This window comes from Canis lupus, chromosome 5 (assembly GCF_048164855.1).
Source record: "Canis lupus baileyi chromosome 5, mCanLup2.hap1, whole genome shotgun sequence".
NCBI lineage: Eukaryota > Metazoa > Chordata > Mammalia > Carnivora > Canidae > Canis > Canis lupus.
The window spans coordinates 24,567,602-24,591,997 of record NC_132842.1 but is presented as its reverse complement, the minus strand read 5'-3'; the positions used below and the strand labels follow the sequence as shown (position 1 = coordinate 24,591,997).

At 44.4% G+C, this 24,396-nt stretch overlaps 1 protein-coding gene across 2 annotated transcripts in view; it reads left to right on the top strand.

The window, feature by feature from the left end:
* CAMK1D (calcium/calmodulin dependent protein kinase ID) overlaps positions 1-24,396 on the top strand; it is a 432,276-nt gene that overhangs the window by 139,057 nt on the left and 268,823 nt on the right. For both annotated transcript variants that reach the window (XM_072825818.1, XM_072825817.1), the window contains exon 2: positions 15,466-15,597. In XM_072825818.1, coding sequence (XP_072681919.1) covers positions 15,466-15,597 — 132 coding nt within the window. The remainder of the gene's footprint in view (positions 1-15,465; positions 15,598-24,396) is intronic.

The window sequence follows — 24,396 nt, the reverse complement described above, 5'->3', positions numbered from 1 at the left end:
GGCTCAAGCTCCTCAATGGGCCAATTTGGGGAGATATCTCTGAGCAAGCAAGCCTTTTGGAACCCCTCAAATTCACCTCCCTGGGGAATCTCATAAATCTCAGAGCAACCTGACCATCAGCTAGTGCACCGTCAAGAAAGGAGAGCCAGGGAGTTTCTAATGGATGCCTTCTGCCTTACACGGCGAGAGAGACAGATGTGCTGCTGGGCCAGCATGTTTCTCTGTCCTAACGGAAGAAGCCAAGCAGCCTGTGCCTGGGGCTGGTGGCCTCTGCAGGGGTCAGAGCATTCTGGGCACCATTCTTACCATTTGAGAATTGCCAGGGCCAGTAGAGGTGGAGCAGCCCGTACATTATTTCCATCATCTCTGATGTGTTATAATTTCCGTGACCCGGTCATGAGAAAAGCCCAAAGAACAATATCCCCGTGCGTCTGCCTCCATTTTGTGTGCAGTGGTATCTCAGGGAGTGATCTTTTGTTTTTGTGGGTAGCCACTAGGCAGGCTTATTCTTACTTTCACCCAGAAGTAATGTAATCAGCACCTCACAACAAATTGATTGGTGGTTTGTGTTGTGCATGATTGAGTGGTGATTAAAGCTTTGCACCAAGTCACTAATGCCCATGGACATGCAAACTTTTCTTTCAGCTGGGACAATGTTCATGTGATCATATTTTGGGAAATGGGAGAGCTTGTCAATTGTGCTTGGAGATTAAGTCCACTCTGGTAATCGAGACATGAATATCGAGATGCGTGGGCAGTTGAGAAAGAGAAATTAGCAGGTGGGGAAGTTAGGGGTTCATCTTGAGTCTACTGAATTTTTGTCTTTTTGAAAAGAATAAAAATTATTATGTAGAATTTTAAGACATAAAGGCAATAAGGAGGGGGCCTAATTTTAAAACAGCGAGGAGTAGATTAGGAACACAAACATAAAATTTCAAACTGAAAATTCTTCCACTCTCCTTTAATGGAGAGCGTGGGTACCTGGAAATCCGAGGCAAGAGAACCTTCTGTCTTCAGTCCTTGGGATTGACATGGGCAAACACTGTCAGAAACTTAGAAAGAGGCCAAAGTTATTAGCCAGAGGGTTCTCTGGTTAAGAAAATTTCAGTGATTTTTACTCCTCAGAGCCCAGGTTGCTGTTGATGTAGCATGGGTGAGAATTTCAACTTTCTTTTTTGGAGCAAAGTATAGCAAAAAACCCCCTCTGCATCCTATGCACTCTTGTTAACTTTTTTTTTTTTTAACTTTTTCTTAATTATGAAATTAACTCTACCTGAAGAGGTGGCATGGTTTAAAAATGAAGTAGCATGATTCTTGCAACAAGCCAGAGTTAGAAATCCTTTTTTTTTTTTATCTCATTTGTAAAAATTTTAACCTTGTTGAACTTAGATTTCCTCAGGTGTTAAGTGGGGCCTAATGTTGTCATGCAAGGTTATTGGTGGAATTAGAAGATTATTGGCATATAGTTATCAAAATAAGCTTCTAATATGGCTTAAATAAGCAGGATAGATGATGGTGGTGGTGATGGTGGTGGTGATGGTGGTGGTAGTGGTGGTGGTGGTGGTGGTGGTCATGGTGGTGGTGGTCATGGTAGTGGTGGTGATGGTGATGGTGGTAATGGTGGTGGTGATGGTGGTAGTGGTGGTGATTACCTAGATTTGGGAAGTTTCATTGTTTGCACAATAGCCTATCTACCTGGCAAAGGGAATTGTTCCTCACAGTGAAAAGCACACACGCAAGGAAAGCACAGAATAACTTGCATCTTGACCAAGTTCTGACTACAGCCTTGTTTATGGAACTGCCCACAGTACAGCTCAGTTATGAAAAGATGAGCAGAGCATTTCATTGGTTAGTGTAGGGAGATTCAGCCAAATGTGGAGTAATCACTTACCAAACCAAGAATAAAGAGAAGAGAATTTTCTTTTTTTTTTTTTTTTTTTTTTTTTAGAAGAGAATTTTCAAGTTGAAAGTAAAGAAGCATCTTTTATATATTACTCAGTAGCATCACTGGGGAAAATGTTTGCCATAAATGAATTTCTTAGATGGCAAAGCCATATCACCTTGCCAAGGAAGACACTTACCTGTTTCTGTTCAAATGATGTAAAAGAACACAATTGCCTACAACAAGTTTGGTCATATTGAGAATACCTTATATGAATCAGCTCTGTTCATTTCCTTCATTTGTCCAAAACCTCATGTCTTGTTACTGCCTGCTGCACCGAGTGATATTATCCATCTGATCTTTACAATGTCCATGGCGTCTCTCAAGCTACTTCTCCAGTGGCAGCATTCCATCAACCCCTCTCAACTGGGTTTGAGTTCTGGTACCTCCAGGCACTGGCTTCGAGATTTGGACAAGTCCTTGCACCTTGATGAGGTCAGTTTCCTCATCTATAAGATAGGGATACCTGCCAGTCATACGGATGTAGATATAGCTTCTTATTGCTGCTGTGACAATTTGCCGCAGACTTAGTGGACTAAGACCACACACATTTATCTTACAGTTCCAGTCAGAAATCCAGAAGTGGGTCTTGCAGGCTAAAATAAACATGTTGGCATGACTGTGTCCCTTCTAGGGGGTCTTGGGAGAACTTGTTCTTAGCTTTTTTAAGGTTCTAGAAATTTCCAGCATTCCTTAACTCACATCCTCCTGCAACAGCATCACTCTGAACCCTGCTTCCAGCATCCCGTCTCCTCTGATTCCGGTCTTCCTGCCTCTCTCTTATAAGGACTCTTGTGATTAAAATGGGCCACCTGGGTTATCCAGTGTAATAGCCCCATTTTAAGGCCCTTAATCTAATCACAGCTGCAGAGTCCCTTTTGCCATGTCAACTGCCATTCTTAGATCCCAGGGATTAGAACATGGATATCTTTAGGGGGCCATTAGTCTGTCCGAGTGCTGTGTACATCAATGATATGTTTTATAGTTTTACACACTCATGCATACAGTTTGTTCTTAGCTATATGCTCTGCACAAAAAACCATGCTGTCTTCCCACAGTCCCCTCATGTGTTTATGATCTGCCCTATTGAGGGCGCTGGCTCTGGATTATGTTCTCCTTCTGTCAACCTGCCTTTCTTGACTTCCTTCCTTCTACCTTGATGTTTTTGTTGAAACAAACTCATCCTTCAGAGCCCATGTCAAGTTGCATTTCCCCACGAATAAGTTCCCCGATGTCTTATATGAATGATCTCTATGAAGAAAAGTCCCTCTTAAAAAATAGCTTCATTGGTGAAGGTGTCAAGACTAAATGTGAACCAGGTATACAAGGCTGATTCATACCGGTGAATACCAGCCACATTTAGATATCCAGGTATCATAAAGGGTAAACTTCACTGTATAATGGGGTTGTTACTGACATTTCATATCAGTAGGGTATAGCTAGTTGGACCTAGTAAGAGGCTTTAGTGAGTGGATAGTCATTTTGTATAGATGATTATCGATTGCTTCCACTGCCTTTTCCTAACATTTTCTGTACTTCATTAAATAACTTTTCATGGAAAAATAGTGCACATATATGCACATAGTAAAATGGATAAAAAGTAACTCCTATCATTCTTAGGCCTCTTCCCAGAGGCAACAGTGTAACTTGCTTCTTGTCTCTTTCCAGAGATTGTGTGTGTGTGTGTGTGTGTGTCTGATGTGTGCACGTGTGTTATGCAAATAGGAACATAATAGACACTTTGCACCTTCACTTTCTGCACTTGACAGTATATCTTGGGGATAATTCTATATCAGCACACATAAATCTACTTGATTATTTTAAATGGCTGCTTAGTACTTCATTGTATTTTTAGATCGTAATTTACTTAACCAGTCCTCTATTATAGATATTTTGAATATTTCCAGTGATTTGCTATTTTAAACTTTGGATTTTTTTTTTTTAAGTAACTTGTGCACCCAGCATGGAGCTGGATCTCATGACCCTGAGATCAAGAGTCTCACATTCCACCCAACTGAGCCAGGCAGGTGCCACTTAAGCTTTTGATTTTTTTTTTACCAGATTATTGATAGATTTCCTGTTTGCTTTTTTAATGTAGATATAGCTAATGTCCCTTTAATGTAGTAATTGCTATTATTATTATTATTATTTTTTTTTATGTAGGCTCCATGCCCAGGGTGGAGTCCAATGTGGGGCTTGAATTCATGACCCTGAGATCAAGACCTGAGCTGAAATCAGAAGTCAGACACTTAACCAACAGAGCCACCCAGGTGCCCCTAATGTAGTAATTATTATACTAATAAGGACTCTTTTTTTAATGTGAGACCTTGAAAAACTAATTAGAAAGGATATTGATGTGTGAGTTTGGCTGGCATGGAACTTGAAAGATTTTTCCTACAAGTTACCTTTTGATCCATCTGCCCTTAACCAAAATTAAAATAGATTTTAAAAAGTGCTTAAAATCAGAGCTTTCCAGCAGGTCCCAAGGAGTAGGAAGCCTTGTGAGGGTGGGCCAGCTGGGATTATCTTAAAACAGCCACACCAGCTTTGCTGTGAAGGTGTTGCCCATCATTTATGATGATGTCCACCAGCCTCTATAAAGGAATATGCATTTGGCATTAGGAGGACCTTGGATCTTTGTAGCTGTCACAGGAGCAGGAGGACATGAGAGCCTTCTAGTTCTGGTCCCTTACCATAATGGAGAGTGAAAAAGAGGGCCACACTGAAGAGCAACTTCTGTGGGGAGAATCTTTGTCAAACAGGAGATCTGTGTAGCCCACAACAAGATGTACCACCTGAGAAGTCTACACAGTCAACAAAGAAAAATGGAATATATACTGGATGTTCCAGTTTCATCTGAGTCATTGCCTTGTCGAGGAGCAAGATTTCCTGTCCCCCCAGAAGTCCTTCTAGCTGGACAAAGAATCAGATTGACATGTGATAGATTAACAAGAGAGAATATTTTTTTCCACTGAGAAAATAAAATGTATTAGGCATACATACAGGGAATCCACATAGACATGGGAATTCCAAAGAGGCAAAATGAGGTGTGTATGTCATTCTGAACAAAGGAGAAGGGGGTAGGAGTCTGGGACTTCAGAGGAAAAGAATGAACTTCACAGGGTGATGAGAGGAACAGATATTTGGTAAGTCAGTGGTTGCCCTGCCATATAGATGGGTCACTCAGATAAAATTTATCTCTTTTAGTAACTCTTATTTTGGGAAAGACCCCCAATTTAGATTTGTCCATGTGATTAAGGGAGGGACAGAAGTTTCTCTTGAGACTGCAGGGTGTCAAATGCCTTCAGCTCAAAATAATCCACATGTCAAAGTGGCCCATTTGGGGGGGTGTAGGGCAGCTGTCCTGAACCCCTTCAACCTGTGTCATCCAAGTGAAATATACCCTTGCAACAAATACCCATGTGGCCCACACACTTTATGTGCCTTTCAGTGTTACGAGCCTTTTAGCTGTGGCTATAGGAGACTTTGTAGTCTCAGAAGAACCGAATCTTTTGTCTTGTCACTGCCTCCGTGAACCAGGCTTCCATTAATGCTCCCTGTTGGTGAGCTAAGGAAAAATGACTGACGTAGTCGGGCTCCATATCAACCTTTCACAAGTGACTGGAAAAAGGGCAGAGATAAAATGTGAGGCCCTATCAGAGAAGTGAGGGGGAAAAAGTTGTGGTATTAAATGAAACTGGTGCCTTCAAATATGGTGGTGTGCATTCATTTGGAATTTATTTGTCTTCTGCATTTGGATCAGTGAAGCAATTAACAGCAAAGATGTAGTGCCACAGAAAAACCTTAAGAACCCAGAGATGTCACATGCAATGACTATGCCGGCATTTTGATGCCTTCCCCTGTGACAGGCATTGTCACCACCCAAACTGCTCCAGTGGTTTTAGACACAGGGACATATTCAGAATAAGAATTGATCTGGGCAAAAATCAGGCTAATGGTATGAATATTTAAGAACATTCCGTCATGGTTCTTGAAGCTATTAGGGAAACTTGCTAGTCATTGTGGGATTTACCAAGTCAAAGAGGAAAATGGGATTTCGGAGTGAAAAAAAAAATAGCTATTTTCAGTAGGAGCCTCCCTATTTGTATGCATAACTTACTAAAGTCAAGGATATGTCTCTAATTTGAACTGGTTGGTGAGGCGCGGGTCCAAATTAATGGGGGCCTAACTTATAGATTATTTTTTTAAGAAATGGAATTTTGATACATTTAGCTCAAGCATTAACATAAACTCACATATGGCTTTCTATGTAATTGCCAAGCAGAGGTTTTAGAGGACACACTCTAATGAATAGATGTTCTGTCTAAATGGGATACCAATTTTTGTGGGTGCGTATTTATTCTTGAAGCATGTGACGGCAAAACTTTTCCTTTTGCTTTGTTTTCTTTGTCCGCCTGGGCATGGCTTTCTTTAGTTCAGTGGGCTGAATTAGCACGACACAATGTCATCAGGGGTGTGTGGATTAGTGGGGATTTTAGACCGAAGATCTGACCAGCAAGAGTTAATGCCACTTCTGAAAATTGTCTAATTTCTCTAATGTCTGCCTGGAGAGTTGCTTAGACCATCTGACTCCGCTACTGTTTTTTATCTGTTTGGATCCTTTGGGGTCAGTAAGATTATTGTTAGAGTTAGCAGACAGGTGTTCTTATTTTAAGAATTGATTCTGGTCTGGAACAATAGGTCTAAAAGCCACCTGTCTGTTTTTTTCGATGCTCTAAAGTGAAAGATCACCAACTTCATTTTTCCTGTGCAGTTTTTTCCCCCACTTCTCCTCCCTTCAGCCGTTAATATTGTCCTGGTCTGACACTGAGGAAAATCGTATGCTTAGTGGAAAATACTATGCTTAGTGGAAAAGAACATTTTAATTTATAGCCTGAGGGCCGAGGGTAATGTCTGACAGCCCAGTCACATGGCACAGTGATGGTCATAGGCCAGAGATGATGGTGTTAATACAGTTAATAACACAATCAATCTGATTTGTATGTAGAATGATTAAAAAGAATGAGAAGGCAATGATCCAATAATAGCTGACTCTAAGCTAATAGGGCAGATCATTTCAGCACCATCTGATTATTTCTTGGTCTAATTTGGGATGGATATAATTTTACCGAGTGATTGGTTTAGTGAACTGTCATGAATCAAAGAGGCAACTCTGGAATTCTGATTCTTGTTGAAAATCAGAGGCATCTTTTTCTAAGGTGTCACCAGTTCAATTGGATGGACATTGGTGGAACATCTAAAATGTGCAAGTCACTATAGGTTGTTGGAGGCTACATGTGTGTTTTGTGATTAAATTGCTATTGTATGAGAAAAGAATTTGTTTTTAAACTATATGCGCTTAAAGTAGCCAGCATATGCACTATTCTTTTTTTATTATTAAAATCTTTTATTTATTTATTCATGAGAGACACAGAGAGAGAGAGAGGCAGAGACACAGGCAGAGGGAGAAGCAGATCCCATGCAGGGATCCCAATGTGGGACTCGATCTCAGGACTCCAGGACCACGCCAAACTGCTGAGCCACCCAGGGATCCCTACTATCCTTTTTAAATACTATCTCATGTATGTTCTTAACAACCTCAGGTTAAAGATCATTAGAAATTGGGAAAGCAGAATTCATAGATCCTTGTTTTTGCTTTTTATGGCAATAATAGTGAGTAGGTGGGTTAGCCAGCATAGCTCTGGGCGTGGCTTAGCTCTGAGTTCTGGTCCCCTTTATCATGGAGGGCCCCCCAGTGCTGCCTGAAATCGCAGATAATACCAAATGCTGCACAACAATGTTTTTGCCTATAAATGCATGCCTATGATTAAGTGTAATTTATAAATTAGGCACAGTAAGAGATGAGTCAACAGTAACCATAAAATAGAACAATTGAAACAATATACTGTAATGAAAGTTACAAGAGTATAGTCTTTCCCAAAATACCTTGCTGTACTCATCCTTGTGATGATGTGAGATGATAAAATGCATATGTGATGAGATGGAGTAGGTGAATGATGTAGGCATTGTGACAGAGCATGAGGCTTAGAAGAGAACCATCTGCTTCCAGGGCTTGGTTGGCTGTGGGTCAATGAAACTGGGAGTGAACCCAGGGTTAGAGGGTCTACTGTCTACAGAAGCAGTTATGGAGGTGAGGTGACTTTTTTTGAATGTCTCTGTGACCTTTTTTTTTTTTTTTTTTTAACAAAGGGCAGGTAAAGTCTATCTGTAGTTCACAAAACCATAACTGTTGCATTTTTAGGAAACTCAGGAATGTAAGGAATTCCCAGATCCCAGCCTTATTTTCTGTGTCCTTCCATTGGTCCATTGGAAGGGAATCTTTTTCCCTCAGGGAGGAATGGGTACCTCCAGTAAAGTACTCAGGGTAGTACTTTATAGCATGCAGAGTCTAAGGCATGGATGGTCCACCATTAGGACAGTAGGATTCCCTTCTCACAGCTGACTAGATAAAGCAAAAAGAAACAACCTTTTCCAGAGGCATCATTTACGAAGTTAAAAGCAGAAGTAGCTGTTTAGAATTCTTTAGTCAGCGTAGAAAATGTGACCTTTCCCCAAATCTTGGAAATTCAGCTAGCAAAACATCGTTTATTTCCTCCCGGGTACCTGGCTTACAATCAGCGTAAGCTGCCTCTAGGTGATGAGATTTGATTTTCTTTGAAATGTGAAAGAGAAAGAGGAAGGATTCAACTCTTGTAATTTGTACAGTTTTATCTTCAGGAGCTGGAAATATGTAGCATTTCAAGAATAACTTTTTGTTTGACCTTTCAGTAATTTGTCACAGAGATTTAATTTAGATGGAAAATTGGTGTTTTGGTTTTGTAAATTTTAAATGGAAAGTTAGTGTTCTTTAAAAATCAAATAAATATGTTTTTACAAGTCAAAGAAATGCAATCTTTGAAACACCAAGATTTTTATTTCTCCTAGGCTTTTCCAAAGTCCTTCCAACCATCTAAAAATCTGCCCTCTCCTCTTTCCTACCAAATTTGACTTACTTAACCAGGATGAAGGTTTATGGGAGAGAGATCATCATATTACAATGTCACAAATTTAATATTTTCCCCAGGCAGGTCAAACAGTGATCTTGGGGTTCTTCAGCTGGAGAATATCTCTCAAGTGTTCAGGCATACAAATGCATGGTCTAAAATCTATCCAGAAAGGCTCAAAGAATTTTTTTTTAAATTTTTATTTATTTATGATAGTCACAGAGAGAGAGAGAGAGAGAGAGAGAGAGGCAGAGACACAGGCAGAGGGAGAAGCAGGCTCCATGCACCAGGAGCCCAACGTGGGATTCGATCCCAGGTCTCCAGGATCGCGCCCCGGGCCAAAGGCAGGCGCCAAACCGCTGCGCCACCCAGGGATCCCCCTCAAAGAATTTTTATGCTTCAAGGGAAACCTTTGAGGTTCTTTCTGCACACACTTGCATAGAAATGTGGAGAAAAATGTTGTGAAGGAGGACCAGATTATTTTCCTCAACACGCAATGGAAGGTCATTAGTGGATGTCATTTATTTTGTGGGTCTACCACACAGGGAAGCTGTAGAAAGCCAGAGGAGACACAGAGCCTCAAGTGATGAGGATCATCAGCACTGCCTTGGGCACCAGTTGGTGCCAGTATTGTTAGACCTGGAGACACAGAGAGTGGCTTAGGACGCCTGCTGTCACGGAGACAAGCACATCAAGGCCCACGGTGGAACGTGTAAGTGGGTAATGCAGGGATCGCCAGCCGTAGGAGTCCCAGAAAGAGGTCCTCATTCTGTTTGGGTGGGAAGGCAATTGAGAAAGCCTTCAAAGAGAGGAGAAGTAGACCAACTGGGTCCTTTAAAATACAAATGGAATTTTGCCAAGCAGAAAGAAAAAGGAATGGCGTTCAAAGGAAGTGGGGAGGTGGGCAGGACTCAAGCAAGGCCAGGGGTATGAAAGGGCATGGGCGTGTTTGGGAAGCAGCCAGGTGACTGATGTGGTGGGTGGAGGCCTTGTGTGTATGGCGGGGGTGTGTTTGCGCTGGGGAAGGTTGGCTCCAGAGCGGATGAGCCTGCAAAGCTGGGGTCAGCTTGAGGAGCACTTTGAGTGCCGCAGATGCCTTGCAAAGGAGTTTCAACTTGATGTTGTAGACACGAAACCTCAGGGTTTTTTTGGTGGGGGGGTTGGGGGGCAGCAACATAACCAGATCTTGGCTTTAGAAAAGTATCACTGGTAGCAGGTAGGAGCAAGCAGGTGGGAAGTGGGCTGGGGGGGCCAAGGGGCCAAGGGGATCCTGAAAGCAGTGCAGGGTGAGATAACCAGACCCAGAGTCAGCGCAGTAGGGCTGGACAGAGGGCATCTGAGAGCTTTGGTGGGAGCCCGAGCATACTTGGTGATGGAGATGAGCCAGGGAGGAGCGAAGTAGATGGGTTCCGGGCTGCGCTATCGAATTGGTAGAAATGAGAGAACAGAGAAGGAACTTTGGGGATAAAGATACTGTTTCTTACTTTGTTTCTGGTGCTCTTCAGAGGCGGTCGGGACATTCAGCCAGGAGGCCCTCGAAAGCAGCTGGAGAGATGAGGTTGCACGTGAGCCAGGTTAAAATTCAGGTGAAGGTGAGGGGGCCACGAGGGGACAGGGGGCTGAAACTGGAAAGAAGAGATTTTCTAGGGGGCAGGTGTGTGGGGTGGGATGGAGGGAGAGCCAAGGATGCAGCCTGGAGTGGGGGCATTGCCGCTTTAGGGGAGGAAGAGGAACAGGTGGAGGTGGAGACACAATGGGACACAAGGGAGATGGTGAAAACTGTGTCGTAGATCCAAGAAGAAGTGAGTTTTAGGAAGGGGCCCACGCGAGAACCCAGGGGGATGAGCAGCAAGAAGCCATTGGATCTGAGCTGTTGGGAAGCCGCCCCTCCCCTGGGGCCCAGATCACCTGGTTCCAGGCAAGTGGTAGTGGGGGGTGGGGGGTGGGGGGAGACTGCAGACAGCAGGGGGCCCTGGAGGCCCTGGGCCCCGAAGAAGCCGACTGTCATTTCAAGACACAGGTGCACTCAATCCGGCTGCAAGTCTCTACTGTTCTGTTTTGAAGGTGCAGCTGATGGAAGAACCTCCTATGATCTCTCCTTATTTTTATTTTATTTTATTTTATTTTATTTATTTTATTTTATTTTATTATTTTATTTTATTTATTTTATATTTTATTTATTTTATTTTATTTTATTTTATTTTATTTTATTTTATTTTATTTTATTTTATTTTATTTTATTTTATTTTATTTTATTTATTTATCTTTCCTTATTTTTAAAGCTCTGTTACTCTCTGTCCCCTGCTTGTGTTCCTAGGAATTTGTTTCATTGGGTTGTCTGAAACCTTTAAGGACTTTCGGATCACTTTTCCTGCCAGCTTCCTTCCTGCCACCAGCCCCCTCCCCGCCCGCCTCCTCTCCCTCCAACACCTCCCCCCCACAGCCCAGACACACACATCACTTTGTTGTGCAATTACCTTGAAAGTGCCCAAACTCTTCATTCATGTGTTTCTGCTTCTGATGGTTTTAATTAGCTTTCCTGCAACGGGGGAAGTGTCTTCAAGTGATTTCTATTTATTGCAGGAACAATAACAATTTATGCTAATCTTACATCCCCTAAAAGACCAGAGAGCTTTGTCTTTGGGAAGCTTGAAGAAGGTAAATACACACTGCTTGCTTAAATGAGGAGGCCGCGAGGTGGATTCGCACACTCTGGGAGGGTTGGCAGGTCACGCAAAGAGGGGCAGGGTGACCCTCCATGGCTGTCACCCTCCGTGCTTGAGAGGCAGGCTTCCTGCCAGCAGCGCGCATCAGCCCAGCATAGTGTATGGAAAAGGACATCGGACGGGTTGGGAAACCTAAATTTTCTTTTCTGAACTTCCTGCCTGTGCGACTGGGACCTCAGTTTTTTCATCTGCAGAGTGGAGGTGGCAGTCACGCCCTGTACACTTCTTTTTTCTTTTTTTTTTTTAAAGATTTTATTTATTTATTCATGAGAGACACAGGAGAGAGGCAGAGACACAGGCAGAGGGAGAAGCAGGCTCCATGCAGGGGAGCCCGATGTGGGACTCGATCCCGGGACCCCAGGATCACATCCTGAGCCAAAGGCAGATGCTCAACTGCTGAGCCACCCAGACATCCCGCCCTGTACACTTCTTGAGGTTGCTGTGAGCATGGGACTCGTTGACATGTGCCAGGCGCTCTGGGAGTGTCAAGGGGAACACAGCCCCTGCTGTTTTTTATTTCTTTCTCCTTTAGGAAGGTAGTGAGAGAAAAGGGTTGTTGAATTTTTTCTGCACATCCATCCCCAGGTGATTGCCATGGATAGAACCAGGATGACTTTTAATTCTTTCTTACAGTAAAACATACATAAAGTAAAATGTGTCACTCTAACCATTTTTTAAGAGTGAAGCGTAGTGGCGTTAAGTCAATTTGCACTGTTATATACCATCACCACCATCCATCTCAGATGTTTTTTATCTTCCCAAAGGGAAACCCTGTCTCCCTTAAACACGGACTCTCCATTCTCTGCTCCCCCAAATCCGGCAGCCGCCGTCTCTCTTTCTGCGTATGAATTTGACTACTCAGGGTCCTTTGTATAAGTGGGATCATACAGTATTTGTCCTTTTGATTCTGGCCTAAACAGTATCATGTCTTCAGGGTTCATCCATGTTGCAGCAGGTACTAGAATTCCATCCTTTTTTATGGCTGAATAAGAGTCCATTGTGTGGGTAGACCGCATCTTGTTTATCCATCCATCCACTAATGCATATCTGGGCCGTTTCCACCCCTTGGCTGCTGTTGTGAATAATGCGGCCACGAGCATGGGTGCACAGATATCTGTTCCCGTCTCTGCTGTCGATTCTTTTGGTAGCTTGCTCAGGAATGGGATTGCAGACTGAGTTTCAGCCTGAGAGGATGGGACTGTGTAGCCTTGGCTGGGTGACTTTGCTGGGGAACTGTGGATGGAAACTCCTGGAGGCATGGCGGGCGTGCTTGGCCATTGGGGGCCTGCCTTGTGTCCTTTCATAGGTAACTTGGGGTCAAGCCCCAGCCTCTTCTGAAGCCCCTTATGTATTTATGTCCCACCACCCTGTCCTCACCCAGGGTTGCAGATAGTCCATCCCTCATGAAGTCAGGGACAAAGGCAGAGAGCCCTTGATCCAGCAGCACTACTCACCTTGACCTCTGCTCCCTGCAGCAGCCCACCAGCCCTGGCTCCCATGGAGAACCAAGTCCCCTCCTTCTTCTGTTGTGGGTCCAGGGGTCAATTCACACAGAAGCTTCACTTCCCACTCTGTTTTCCAGGCAGGGAATGATCCACAGGATAAAGGGGCGTTTTCTCCCATAAGCTCTTGATAGCTACCACTAAGCAGAGTACCTCTTCTGCATTGACCATAGTCTGTTACTCTCCATGCAGATTCTGGAGAGGAAGGAGCATGGTGGGTGTGGAGGGGGCAGGGGGCAGCTGAGAGGTCTAGCAGGTCCCAGCCCAAACTCTGGCAGCTTGGTTACTGCTGCTAAAGAGCTTCCTTCTGGAAAATGGGGATAGTAAACCCAACAGACTTAGAAGAGAAACCACTGTGGTGTCATTAGCGTCAGGGACTCAGGTGGCAAATAGGGACGCTGGAAACAAATGCATGGAATCCCTGGCATAAAATCACCCATGGGGCTAGAATCCTGGTCTTTCCTCCCTGATTTTTCTCATCTCTTATTCTTATACTCTTCTTCTACCTCCTGGAGGGGAGCGAAAGGGAGCATATGCACAGGTATCCCTGATTTTGTCCATCTCAGACCCTTTCCCGTGAAGTGATTCCATGTCAGTCCATCCCAGAGATAGAGGTGAGGAGGAGAGACAGCTGGGTTTGGGGGGATTCCTTCAAGTTGTCAAGAATTGGTTTCCTTGGGCGAAATCTGTTGGTGGTGATCAAGTGTCCCTGGGAATGTCTGAGTCTATTTATCCCTCTGTGATAAATCTATTGTGGGTTTTCTTTTTGTATTTATAGTTCATAATCGTCATTCTGGTTGGTTCTAGAATATTACTGTCTATGTGAGGCATGTGATACTGTGAGGGAAAATCCTGCTCGACCGTGATTTGTGGACTTGGGCAGAAGATCTTTGTTCCAGTAGTTTCCATTTGGTTCTTTGGTGGAATGTCTGTTTTCTGCCCCTCGGGTTTTATATAATTAGATACAGACATGGAGGTAGCTGAACTTCTTCTCTCGAGTTTATGTTCCAGAAGGAACGCTGTCTGAAGATTCATGGTTAATTGCACTAAGTAGAGTGAACTCCTCTCACTGGAAGAGATTTTGAAGAATATATGTATATTTATATGTTCTTTGGTCTGTGATAGATGTGTACCCTTGTCAGATGGATAAGGAGAGGGAGACAAAAGTACATTTTCCTTGCTTAAGCATCTTTTTGATGTTGAAGAAAAGAGCCCGGAGGCCCTGGGATTGGAACGACCTTGGTCCTTCTAGTGGTTTCTTTTGATGCAGGAGGGTTTGTCTCTAATTATAACTGGGTAGAAGTCACGTGTGGTGTCTCTCTGAGGAAAGAATTGCTGCTCCTTGAAGTCTAGAGACAGGGAATGACTCAGTGGACCGTGGCTTTTCCTTGGCCTGCATACACAGAGCTCAAGTTACTGGGGCCCCGAGTGGGCAATGGAGAAGCCTACTTCTGTCTCAGTCCTTAGGGGAGTTCTGCACCCCCAGCCCGAGTGTGGCACCCAGGCACTGCCTGCTGGCAGAGAGAGGAGGTGACAGGACTGGGGGACATGGTGGTTCCTGAGGGGCTGGCTCTGGGGCTCACTGACCACAGTGGTCTTCTCTGGAAAAATGAACTCTCTGACTCCAAATGTCCTGGTCATACTTTCAGTTTGTGGCTCTGCCTTTGCAGAGTTCAGTTTACATTTTCAGGCAGAAAAGTCTCCCCAAATCAAGGCATCATGATTTTGTTTGTTTGAAAAGACAACTTATTGAAAACTTGCGTGTCCCTACCAATTAATTAACCCCGTGTCAATACCACGTGTCGCACCAACTCACACTTCAATCACATTCTTACGTATCTGTGAGAATTAATTAATGTTTGCTGCATGCTCCGAAATTTCCTTGGAGTGGAGGGGCCTGTGAGGAATCTAGAAATTTTAGCATCACTTTCTCATTTACTTGGGGTGGGGTACTGGCAACGGAGATGGACAGGTACTTTCTTTTTAGGAACCATTCTGTTTGCTCCAAAATAACTGCCACTGCATTGGTCTGTAGGGTGGCAGGTGGCACTGGGAGCCGGCCAAACCCAGGGCGATATCCATGTGTCCCCTTGCATGAGGGCATCCTTGTGTGTGTGTACTTGTTTGCATAAAGAAGTCCAATGGGGAGTGATGTTGGCTAAAAACGTAATAGTAATGCTGGCGATTATTGTTATTTTTCCTTAAACCTTGGTAATGGGATTGGAGGAGCCACTGGGGAACCCCTAATTCCTGAATCTAAGCCGCCTCTTTTTCTCCCTCTTTGTTCACAGCGGGGCGTTTTCTGAAGTGGTCTTAGCCGAAGAGAAGGCAAGTGGAAGACTCTTTGCTGTCAAGTGCATTCCGAAGAAGGCGCTGAAGGGCAAGGAGAGCAGCATAGAGAACGAGATAGCGGTTCTGAGAAAGTAAGTGCCCCCGGGGGATGGCCCTCCCCGCCCCCCCCCACCTGTCCCACCACCTTCTGATGTTTGGGTCTCCATCCAGGGGAAGGAGAGATTGCCAGGAGCTGGGCGCCTGGAGGTCAAAGAGGCCAATCCGAATGCTGGAGGGGGTGGGTGCTGTTACCTAACTGATGTTCTTCGGATGCATTCAGAGCATTTTGCATATATACATATTTGTATATTTAAAATCTCACAACCTTGGTGGCAGTTGTTGGAGTTACTATTTCCAAAGAACACAGCGGTCAGGGAGACTTGGCTTTGAACTCATTGTAGCTCGGTGACCTTGGGCTGGTCACTCAACTCAGGGCCTTCTCCATGAGCTGGAGTTAATAATCTCTCCCTCACAGGGGTCCTCGGGAGTAAGGGAGGTGGTGCTTAACAAGTGTCTCTAGAGCATTTTCAACAGGATAGCTGGTGTCGTCCGGCCCTGCTGTTAGTACTATTTCTGTTTCCTTGTTGTTGTCTTTATTTTACAAGAAGCGGATGAAGCTCAAAATAAAGTCACTTGTCCAATGCCTCGTGGCTTGCATGTGGCAGAGCCTGGAGTGCCAACGCCACCGGAGTCACACTCTTTAATGGGTCTTCTACTTCCTGCCACACACATGGCACCTGGCACCCAGCAAGTTCCACCGAGTTCCACTGTTCATGTGCTTCCCTTCTTCGTTGGGTCTTAATTTTGTTCCCCAGACCAAAATCTGGCCTCTAGCATAATGGCACACACACAACCATTCTGATGTGGCTGGATCCACCCAAAAGATGATGTCTTATTGGTGTGCTGTCTAGCCTGTTCCCCACATCATCACAATCAAGCCATTTCTCCACGTCTCACAGATTTGGAGGAAGAAACTCTTAAGCGGTATCTGCTTTTGCATGTTGGGAGAGTGTATCTGAGCCTTATGCTATGAGATTCTTAAGAGCTTCTATTAATAAAGGATATTAGAAATATCCTTGAAATTTTGGGGGTTTGGAGTCAGCACACAGCAGGAATCTGTGTACAGATAAGCAAAGCAGTGTGGAAACAGGCCTTCTAGGGGCTCAAAACAAAATGTTACATGCTCACATTCTTTCTGAATAATCAGCGTCTCCCTCTTGTCTCTCTGGGACCAGCGGTGGCTGCTGAAGGATGCTGTGTTGCCATTGGTACAAACCCAAGGCCACCAAAGTGGTCAGGATGGTCTGTCCTGTTCTGCATTATATGTGATCGGTGTTCCGGAACAAATAGGTCTCGACAGCTTTTTAGCGGAAGGGTTTTCACTTATTTGTTTGGTTGTTTGGTTGGTTTCTAGGTTCTCTGGATTGTGTACTAGGGACCCAAAGAGTTTCAGATTGTCCTGGGGAGGATTGTATGAAATGATCCTATGGAAAAGAAATTGGGCAAACAAATTACTCTTAAGTACATTAGCATCAAGCAGGAAAACACTAGGTTAATGAAACATTTATTTAAATTGCTCATTTTCCAATATGAAGTCAGCCCTTGGGGAAGAGGGTGTTTTGCAGGGTATGGCAGCCACGTTGCAGGTACTTGACATTTCAGTTGGAATTCTGGGTGCGCCTAGAACCTTCCAGAGCTTTTACCTTGTTTGGGCACAGGGGCTGCCCACTGCTGAATTGGGAATGGCACCTTTATATTTAGATGACTCCCTCGTAGGCTTAGAAGAAGCCACAAAGCCAGGGAAGTCTGTTTTTATTCTCAGAGTTATTCTGTATCTGCATGGGCAGGGGTCACAGATAGAGATTTCCTAAGCCAGTCTCGCTTTAGGCCGTGCTCATTCTGCTTTAATTAGTGTCTCAACCCTGTGCCTGAGTCAATAATCACTTCCAGGGAGAGGGCTTTGAACTGGAGGGAGGGCCGGAATTTGGAATAACTCATTTGGTCATTTCTCACCATCTGCTGTTGAAGGGCCTTGATGTGTGACCCTTATTTCAGGAATAAAGAACAAAGAAATAATTTCTCAAGGGATAAGAAGGTGATAAATCTCCTGTGCTGATTTATTTATTTATTTTTGGTTCCCTGCAAATGACTTCCAAGGGGGAATAAGAGACGGGCCCACGTCATAAGCAGCTGAAAGCAAAGTGTGTGAGTGGTAAAGAAAGCAGTTTTGGAACTGTTGGAATGCCACCATCGCAACAATCCAGCGATAAACATTCAGTGTAATAACCAATATTTATGAAACTCCTGTGCGTCAGGTGGCACTGCTAGGCACCGAGGTTGGAAAGATAAGAGATGCAGTTCTTGCCTTCCAGGAGCTTATTGTTGTGTTAAAAATAAGGGTGATAATGATGTAGATGCCATGACAGGAGACTGACCAGGGGCTCAAGGTGTGGGCTGCCCAGCTCTTCTTTTGGGGAGCGGTGTGAGCAAAGGTTTCATGGAGGAGGTGGGTCCAGACAAGGAGTGTATTTTGCTTGGGAGGGCGGCAGAAAGACAGGGATATTCCAACCAGAAGGGAGCCGCCCCCACAGAGGTAAGAGGATGGAAGGCAGGTTGGTGTGCTGGGAACTGCACGTGGCTCATGTGACTGGGGCAGAGGGTTCGAGGTGACACACGGAGGCCTGAGTTTGGAGAGGTTGGATTGGAGATTGGATCACATACCCTGCTTTGGACTTTGAACATCATTCCGTAGACAGTGGGTGTAGCCACTGAAGGATTTTAATGGAAGAACGACGTGATCAGGATTGTTTTGTTAAGATTATTATGGTGGGGGGATCCCTGGGTGGCACAGCGGTTTAGCGCCTGCCCTTGGCCCAGGGCCTGATTCTGGAGACCCAGGATCGAGTTCTGCGTTGGGTTTCCTGCACGGAGCTTCTCCCTCTGCCTGTGTCTCTGCCTCTCTCTGTGTCTCTCATGAATAAATAAATAAAAATTTTTTTTATCTTAAATATTTCTTTTTTTAAATTTTTTTTTATTTATTTATGATAGTCACATAGAGAGAGAAAGGCAGAGACACAGGCAGAGGGAGAAGCAAGCTCCATGCACCTGGAGCCCGACGTGGGACTCGATCCCGGGTCTCCAGGATCGCGCCCTGGGCCAAAGGCAGGTGCCAAACCGCTGCACCACCAAGGGATCCCAATAAATAAAATCTTAAAAAAAAAAAAAAAAAGATTATTATGGTGGAGCATAGGATGGACTGGAGGGGGCAAGACTCCGTGTAGGGGAGCAGTTGGGGGACAGTCAGAGGAGTCTGGAAAGCAACACATTGAAACAGGAGCTATGAGCCTGGAATGTCCAGGACTTAGGGATATGGGAGGGGTGGGGAGAAGGTGGAGAGGAGATAGGGTTCTAGGGTAACTATCAGGTTTCTGACTGGCTGACTGGGGTGGATAGCACTTCCCTTAACTGAGATCAGAAATGCAAGCCCTGGAGGGCAGGTGGTGAGTTCTGATTTAGGCACACTGAGTTTGAGCGTCTTGGGATGGCCAGGTAGGGATGGCCAGTTGACCAGCTAGGTCTGGAACATAGTCATGATCTGGGCTTGCTGTATGTTCAAGCTTTCTGAAACAACATAGAACAAAACACCTCTTGGCACTTTCCATAGCTAAATCATTGTAGACGGGGTCCCAAAGAGATCTGCTTTGTTCCAGATTGTGCCATATACTAGTCATTTGTGTATTTCAGTGTCATTTTTCATCCAAGCAGGCCCGTCAGAGGATGGCTTGTCGTCCCATGTGCAGAGCTTATTGTGGGGTGAGAGATTTATGTCTTTCATTGAACTGAAGGAATGTAGCTAATTTATCCTTAAGACTGTCTTCATACTTGCTCTGAAAATAGATCTAAAGTGAATTTTCTACTTGATAAGTAGATATTAAGCCAGGCTCAGAGGGAATAACAAGCGACAAGCATCAGAGTGGACAGTTGTCATGTCGTAGAGAGCTGCTGGTCTTACTTTGGCGTTCAGGGGGCAGGTCCTCTATGGTTCCATGTGAGTCTCTGCAGCAGAATGGAGTGTTTCGTGCCTTATGGAATATCATGTCATCAGTGTTACATCCCCTGATCGCATTATAGAGCTTCTAGTTTTTGTGCTGTTATTTACTTAGAGGGCAGGCACTACCCAAATCAAATTTCAAGGCAACACATAAGGCATTTTTAGAGAAGCAGAAAGGCAAGCATTTAACCAGGCTGCATTTAAATGAGAGATGAAGAAAGAAGGAGAAGGAAAACAAATGTATCTAGAGGATCCCTTTTCCTAAGAGGGGGGAGACTGAGGCTCAGCTGGGATGCAGAGGCACCATCTGAATGAAGCAAGGTCCCGGGGTTCAAGATGTTGTTCCAATGCATGCTTTGTAGGCTACAGTGATTATCTTGCAGTGGATGTGGGCCGGGGGGGGGGGGGGTGGTGGAGGCGGTGGGCAGAGGGCAGGGATCTCAGTAGGAAAGGCCTTTAAAGTGGATGTCCTCCATCTGGGTACACTGGAGAGTCTCGGCTGACCGTCTGTCATTTTCTCTCTGAATCAGTGGTGCTCCACCCACATTAAAATCACTAGGGATGCTTTTTGGAACATCAGATGCACAGACTCCATCCTAGTCCCACTGTGTTGGAGATTATGATGGGCACTTCCCCTGCTCCCCACCTAGGGATGCGGACACGCAGCCGACTCAGTGTTGAGAAGAGCAGCTTAGGGCCCTTGCCTTCAAGTCTCACCGCCCAGCAATGAAAGTGCTCTTCTGTGGCCAGCAGCATGGAAAGATGTCCACACACAAACATGCCAGATGATGCTTCCTTTAGGTGAGCGGTTTCACTTAGAGGAGGGAACTCAAATATGGTCCATATTTGAGTTGGATTTCATTGTAAACAAGGGGAATTGACAGGAGCCCATCATCCCATTAGTGGGGAGCAGGCCTCAGCTGCTGGCTGAGTTTGAGATGCGTAGGAACGACCAAGTAGGGGTAGTAGTGGTCATTGGTGGTTGGAAGAGCCTGGGGTCCAGGTTGGTCAAGTTAGCATGACTTGGTGACAGGTATGCTGTCAGAAGGGGGATCAGGGCTGTGAAGGGTGGCAAATATCAAAGCCCAGGATTCCCTGTGGCCAGGGTCAGGATGGGCTGCAGGAAGCATGGGGAGGCTGGGCCTTCCAGAGAGAAAGGGCACTTAACCAGGTACCAGCAGGACTCTAAGGGCCTGGGTGCTCCTTGCAGTAGCTTGGTTCTCTGTTTTTTTTAGGCCAGACCCATTTCTCTCAGTGCAGACTAACTAGAGGGAAGGCATCTTGAGCACCCAAAGGCAAGGACAGCTGGTTTTGTATTAAGCAATAGCCTTCAGAGAAAGGTTTCCCCATAGATTAACTCATTTAGATCTGGCTCGCTTCTGTTCCTGCAGCTTTGTTCTCATGGCAGGCTGGCCCCGTTCACTTGTTTAAATCACTGCCAAATGCCAGTTTATTGTGTGTGTTAGAGAAACATACGCTTCAATAGAAATTCATCGATTTGGGGTGAACAAAATCACTTTTCCAGCTACTGAAAATGGCTAAGCTAGTAAAGCTGATACTTGCGTTTCTCAGGCACCAGGATAGCTTTTTAAGGATCTAACTGATCTGTTTAGAAGATTATATTCTAACACAGAGACCTTTTCTTTGGAAGTGTAATTTTGGAATTAAGGACACAGGCAGCAAGTGTGGGAAGTAATGGCAAAGGCCATGCGATGAGCCCGTAGAGAAGGAGGTATATCTTTTATGATCCTAGAACCCTTGAGGACCCTGGAAAACCCTTAGTGAAATTTCCTTGAGGTAGGAAAAAAACATATTCAATGAAAACCAAAGTTGAGGGAGGTGGTTTGTGGTTTGGTCGCTGTTGTTGTTGTGTAATTGAAGACACAATTGTGCCAAGCTTGGAGCAGGCTGTGTGGGTGTGTCTGCTGAATGACCCCATGCCTGCTGGGATGTGGATACAACCCAGTGGGGGATCCGGTCAAACCAGGCTCTGTGAAAGAGCAGACTCTCTTCCCTATGGCCTTGCCAGAGACCTGACCTCAGTCTTGCCTGATTCTGTGTGCTTCCCCTTCTTTTGCTCTAGGCCCAGGCTTCTCTATTTCTGAGAGTCCTGTGGGTCTGCCTCCTGAGCGAGGCGCCCGTCCCTGCCAGGGAGATAGCACACTCAGCTTTGGTCAGACCACCCTTTGGTAGTCATTGTTTCATTTCATCTTAGCATCATGTGTGTACGTAAGTAATAAAAATGGTCTGATGTCAACACAACTGTACAGCCAGAGAAGCTACATTTTGTACTTCCTAGTGGCCTTCCTCTGGTACTTTGTCCATAACAGATAATCCAGGAACATTTTTTATTTGATTTGAGATCCAGAATCACTGTATTCTTATTGTTATAGTGGTTTTATTATCAGTATATTTTATTGTATTATCAATTTCTTGGTTATTGCTTACAGAACTCAAAGGATGGACGCAGATAGGATTGGTGGGATCCCTTACTAGAAAACAGGGATGTTCAAACCAGCCTGAGCAGGCGTGTTGGTCTATCTGTTCAGTGACCATGAACCTCTGGAGCCTCTCCCTGCCTATGGTTTCTGCTTCCCAAATACTACCTTTAGTGTGGGTTATATGGACTGACCGGTCTTCTTTCCTCAGTGCTTGCTCCCTTTGCACCATGAAATGAGAGCTTAAATGCATGTCTGATGTTAATTCCACAAAGTCACCTGCATGATGGAATCCAAACTCCTTTGTGAACAAGCCCCTTGCTTTGTGATCTTGCTGCCTAGTGTATACCTCCCTGCCCCAACACCCCATATCATAGTTTAGGCCCCCCCCAAAAGGAACAGATGATTCCTGAACAGACGATTCAGCCTCTACCTCTCCCTGCCTCTCTCCCTTGAAGATCACCCCTTGATTGTTCTCTCTCTCTGAGACCCTATGGCATCAATATTGACCCTCTGTCCCTCCTGCCTCTGCCAGTGAGGTCTGCTTCCTGAACCAAAGACATGACTGTAAGGATGGAGGCCAGGGCTGGGTGGGAGATTCAAGAGATAGAAGGAGGTTAGAAGCCCTGAGCTTGGGTACTGAAGGGAAGAGGGACCAGGGTAAGCAAAGAATCTGTGCTGATTTACAGCCCTCTCTGGCTCTGTGACCCAGAGCGTGACAGGTGCATCAGCCCACACAGGGATTCTAGAAGAGGAGGCAGGTTTGAGGGGAAGGTGATTTTCCTATGGCAACAGAGCAGACTTAAATCCAGTCTGGCTGTTCTTACCACCTTTTATACTATATATATGACTCCACAGATATTTAGAGTAGTTGAAGAAACAATGTGTTTTATCACACTTTAGAGGCAGTGTCAGTTACTGGCAGGCTCGTTTCCACGCACTGCTTCCCTGCCACCTAATCTGGTGCTGGGGGGAGTCAACCTTGCGTGGGCTGCTTGGTGGTTTAAATTCCTCTAATAATATATCTTGGCAAATGTTTTCCCCCCTTCTTTTGTGAATTGACTTAGCTAATGATTTATACAAATTTCACTTATATGGTTCCAACAGAAACATATATAGATTTTGCAACCTAATATTCCTAAAAAGTCAGAATAGCTTAATAGTGGAGGATCACACAGCAGGAACAATTAAGTACGGGAGTCCTGAGATAGAGGAGGATGGCAAAGACAGAAAAAGAAATAAATATACACCAATGGTTTGCTGTTACTTTTCTGTTAAACTTTATGCTTTGTAAATTCTGTTCTCTGCATGGTTTTGGCATATTTATATGGACAGAGAAATGATTTTAGTGAAGTTTTATTTATGATTGATCATCTAGTTAAACTATGCATGACTTGGTGAGTAAATTTTACTTTACGTACCTGAAGTGCAAGGCTATCACTTGAGTGGCTTAAACCGTCACCATTTTAAAGTTGCTGGACTGACTTCTTGAAGTCAAGCTTGAAACTGAGGTCTTAGGTGACTGGTCTGAAGTCTTTAGGAAGTATGTAACTAAAGAAATCATGTCTAAAACAGTAGTTGCATGGGATTTGATAAATGGGATTCAGTATCCCATTTTTGGCCATGTGCATTTTCTTTTAGAAATACTTTAAAAATAGTGTTGACTATAGGATTCAGACATGTGGTAGGTATCAATGGGGAATCCAGAACATATGCAAGGGTAATTGTGAACAAGTACTATGGTATGATAGATGGGCTGTCTTCGTTGTTCCTGAAGGCTGCAGAACTAATGTGCTAAATGCGTGCATGTGTGTCTCTCTGTGCATATATATACATATATAATATATATATTCATACATGTGCATATACGCATATACTCACACTTTAAATACATTTCAGTGTTTTTATTTCTACTGAAGAGCAGAAAATTATTTTTGCTGAATTTAGCAAATATTTAATAAATAATAGTAAATTTAGTAAAATACCGAGACTGTTACACATCTGCTGTCTAGGTACCTAAGTAAGGTAATAAGACATAGGAAAAGCATTTTGAAACTTTGAAATGTTCGGGTGTTAGGGATGATATAATGTGAGGCATTACTACTCTCATCGTAATATGATAAAAGTTGGGAATATCTCTGTGGGAGAGGTGAGAGTGGAAACTATTGCATCCATTTCACGGAAGGAGAACCTGAGGTGCCCGGTATATAATTTGAGCAGGTGATGGAGCTGGGGAGGCGCCAGAGAGCTTCTCACTTGTGGGGCTGCCTTCCATGTTTTAAGGTAGCCAGTGTTAGGAAACTACCATTGGTGCTTTGGATGAAACAACTAGAAACAACTGGTAGGAATCTTAGTGCTTGTACTAAGACATAAATATCGATAGATTTCAATTGATGATAATG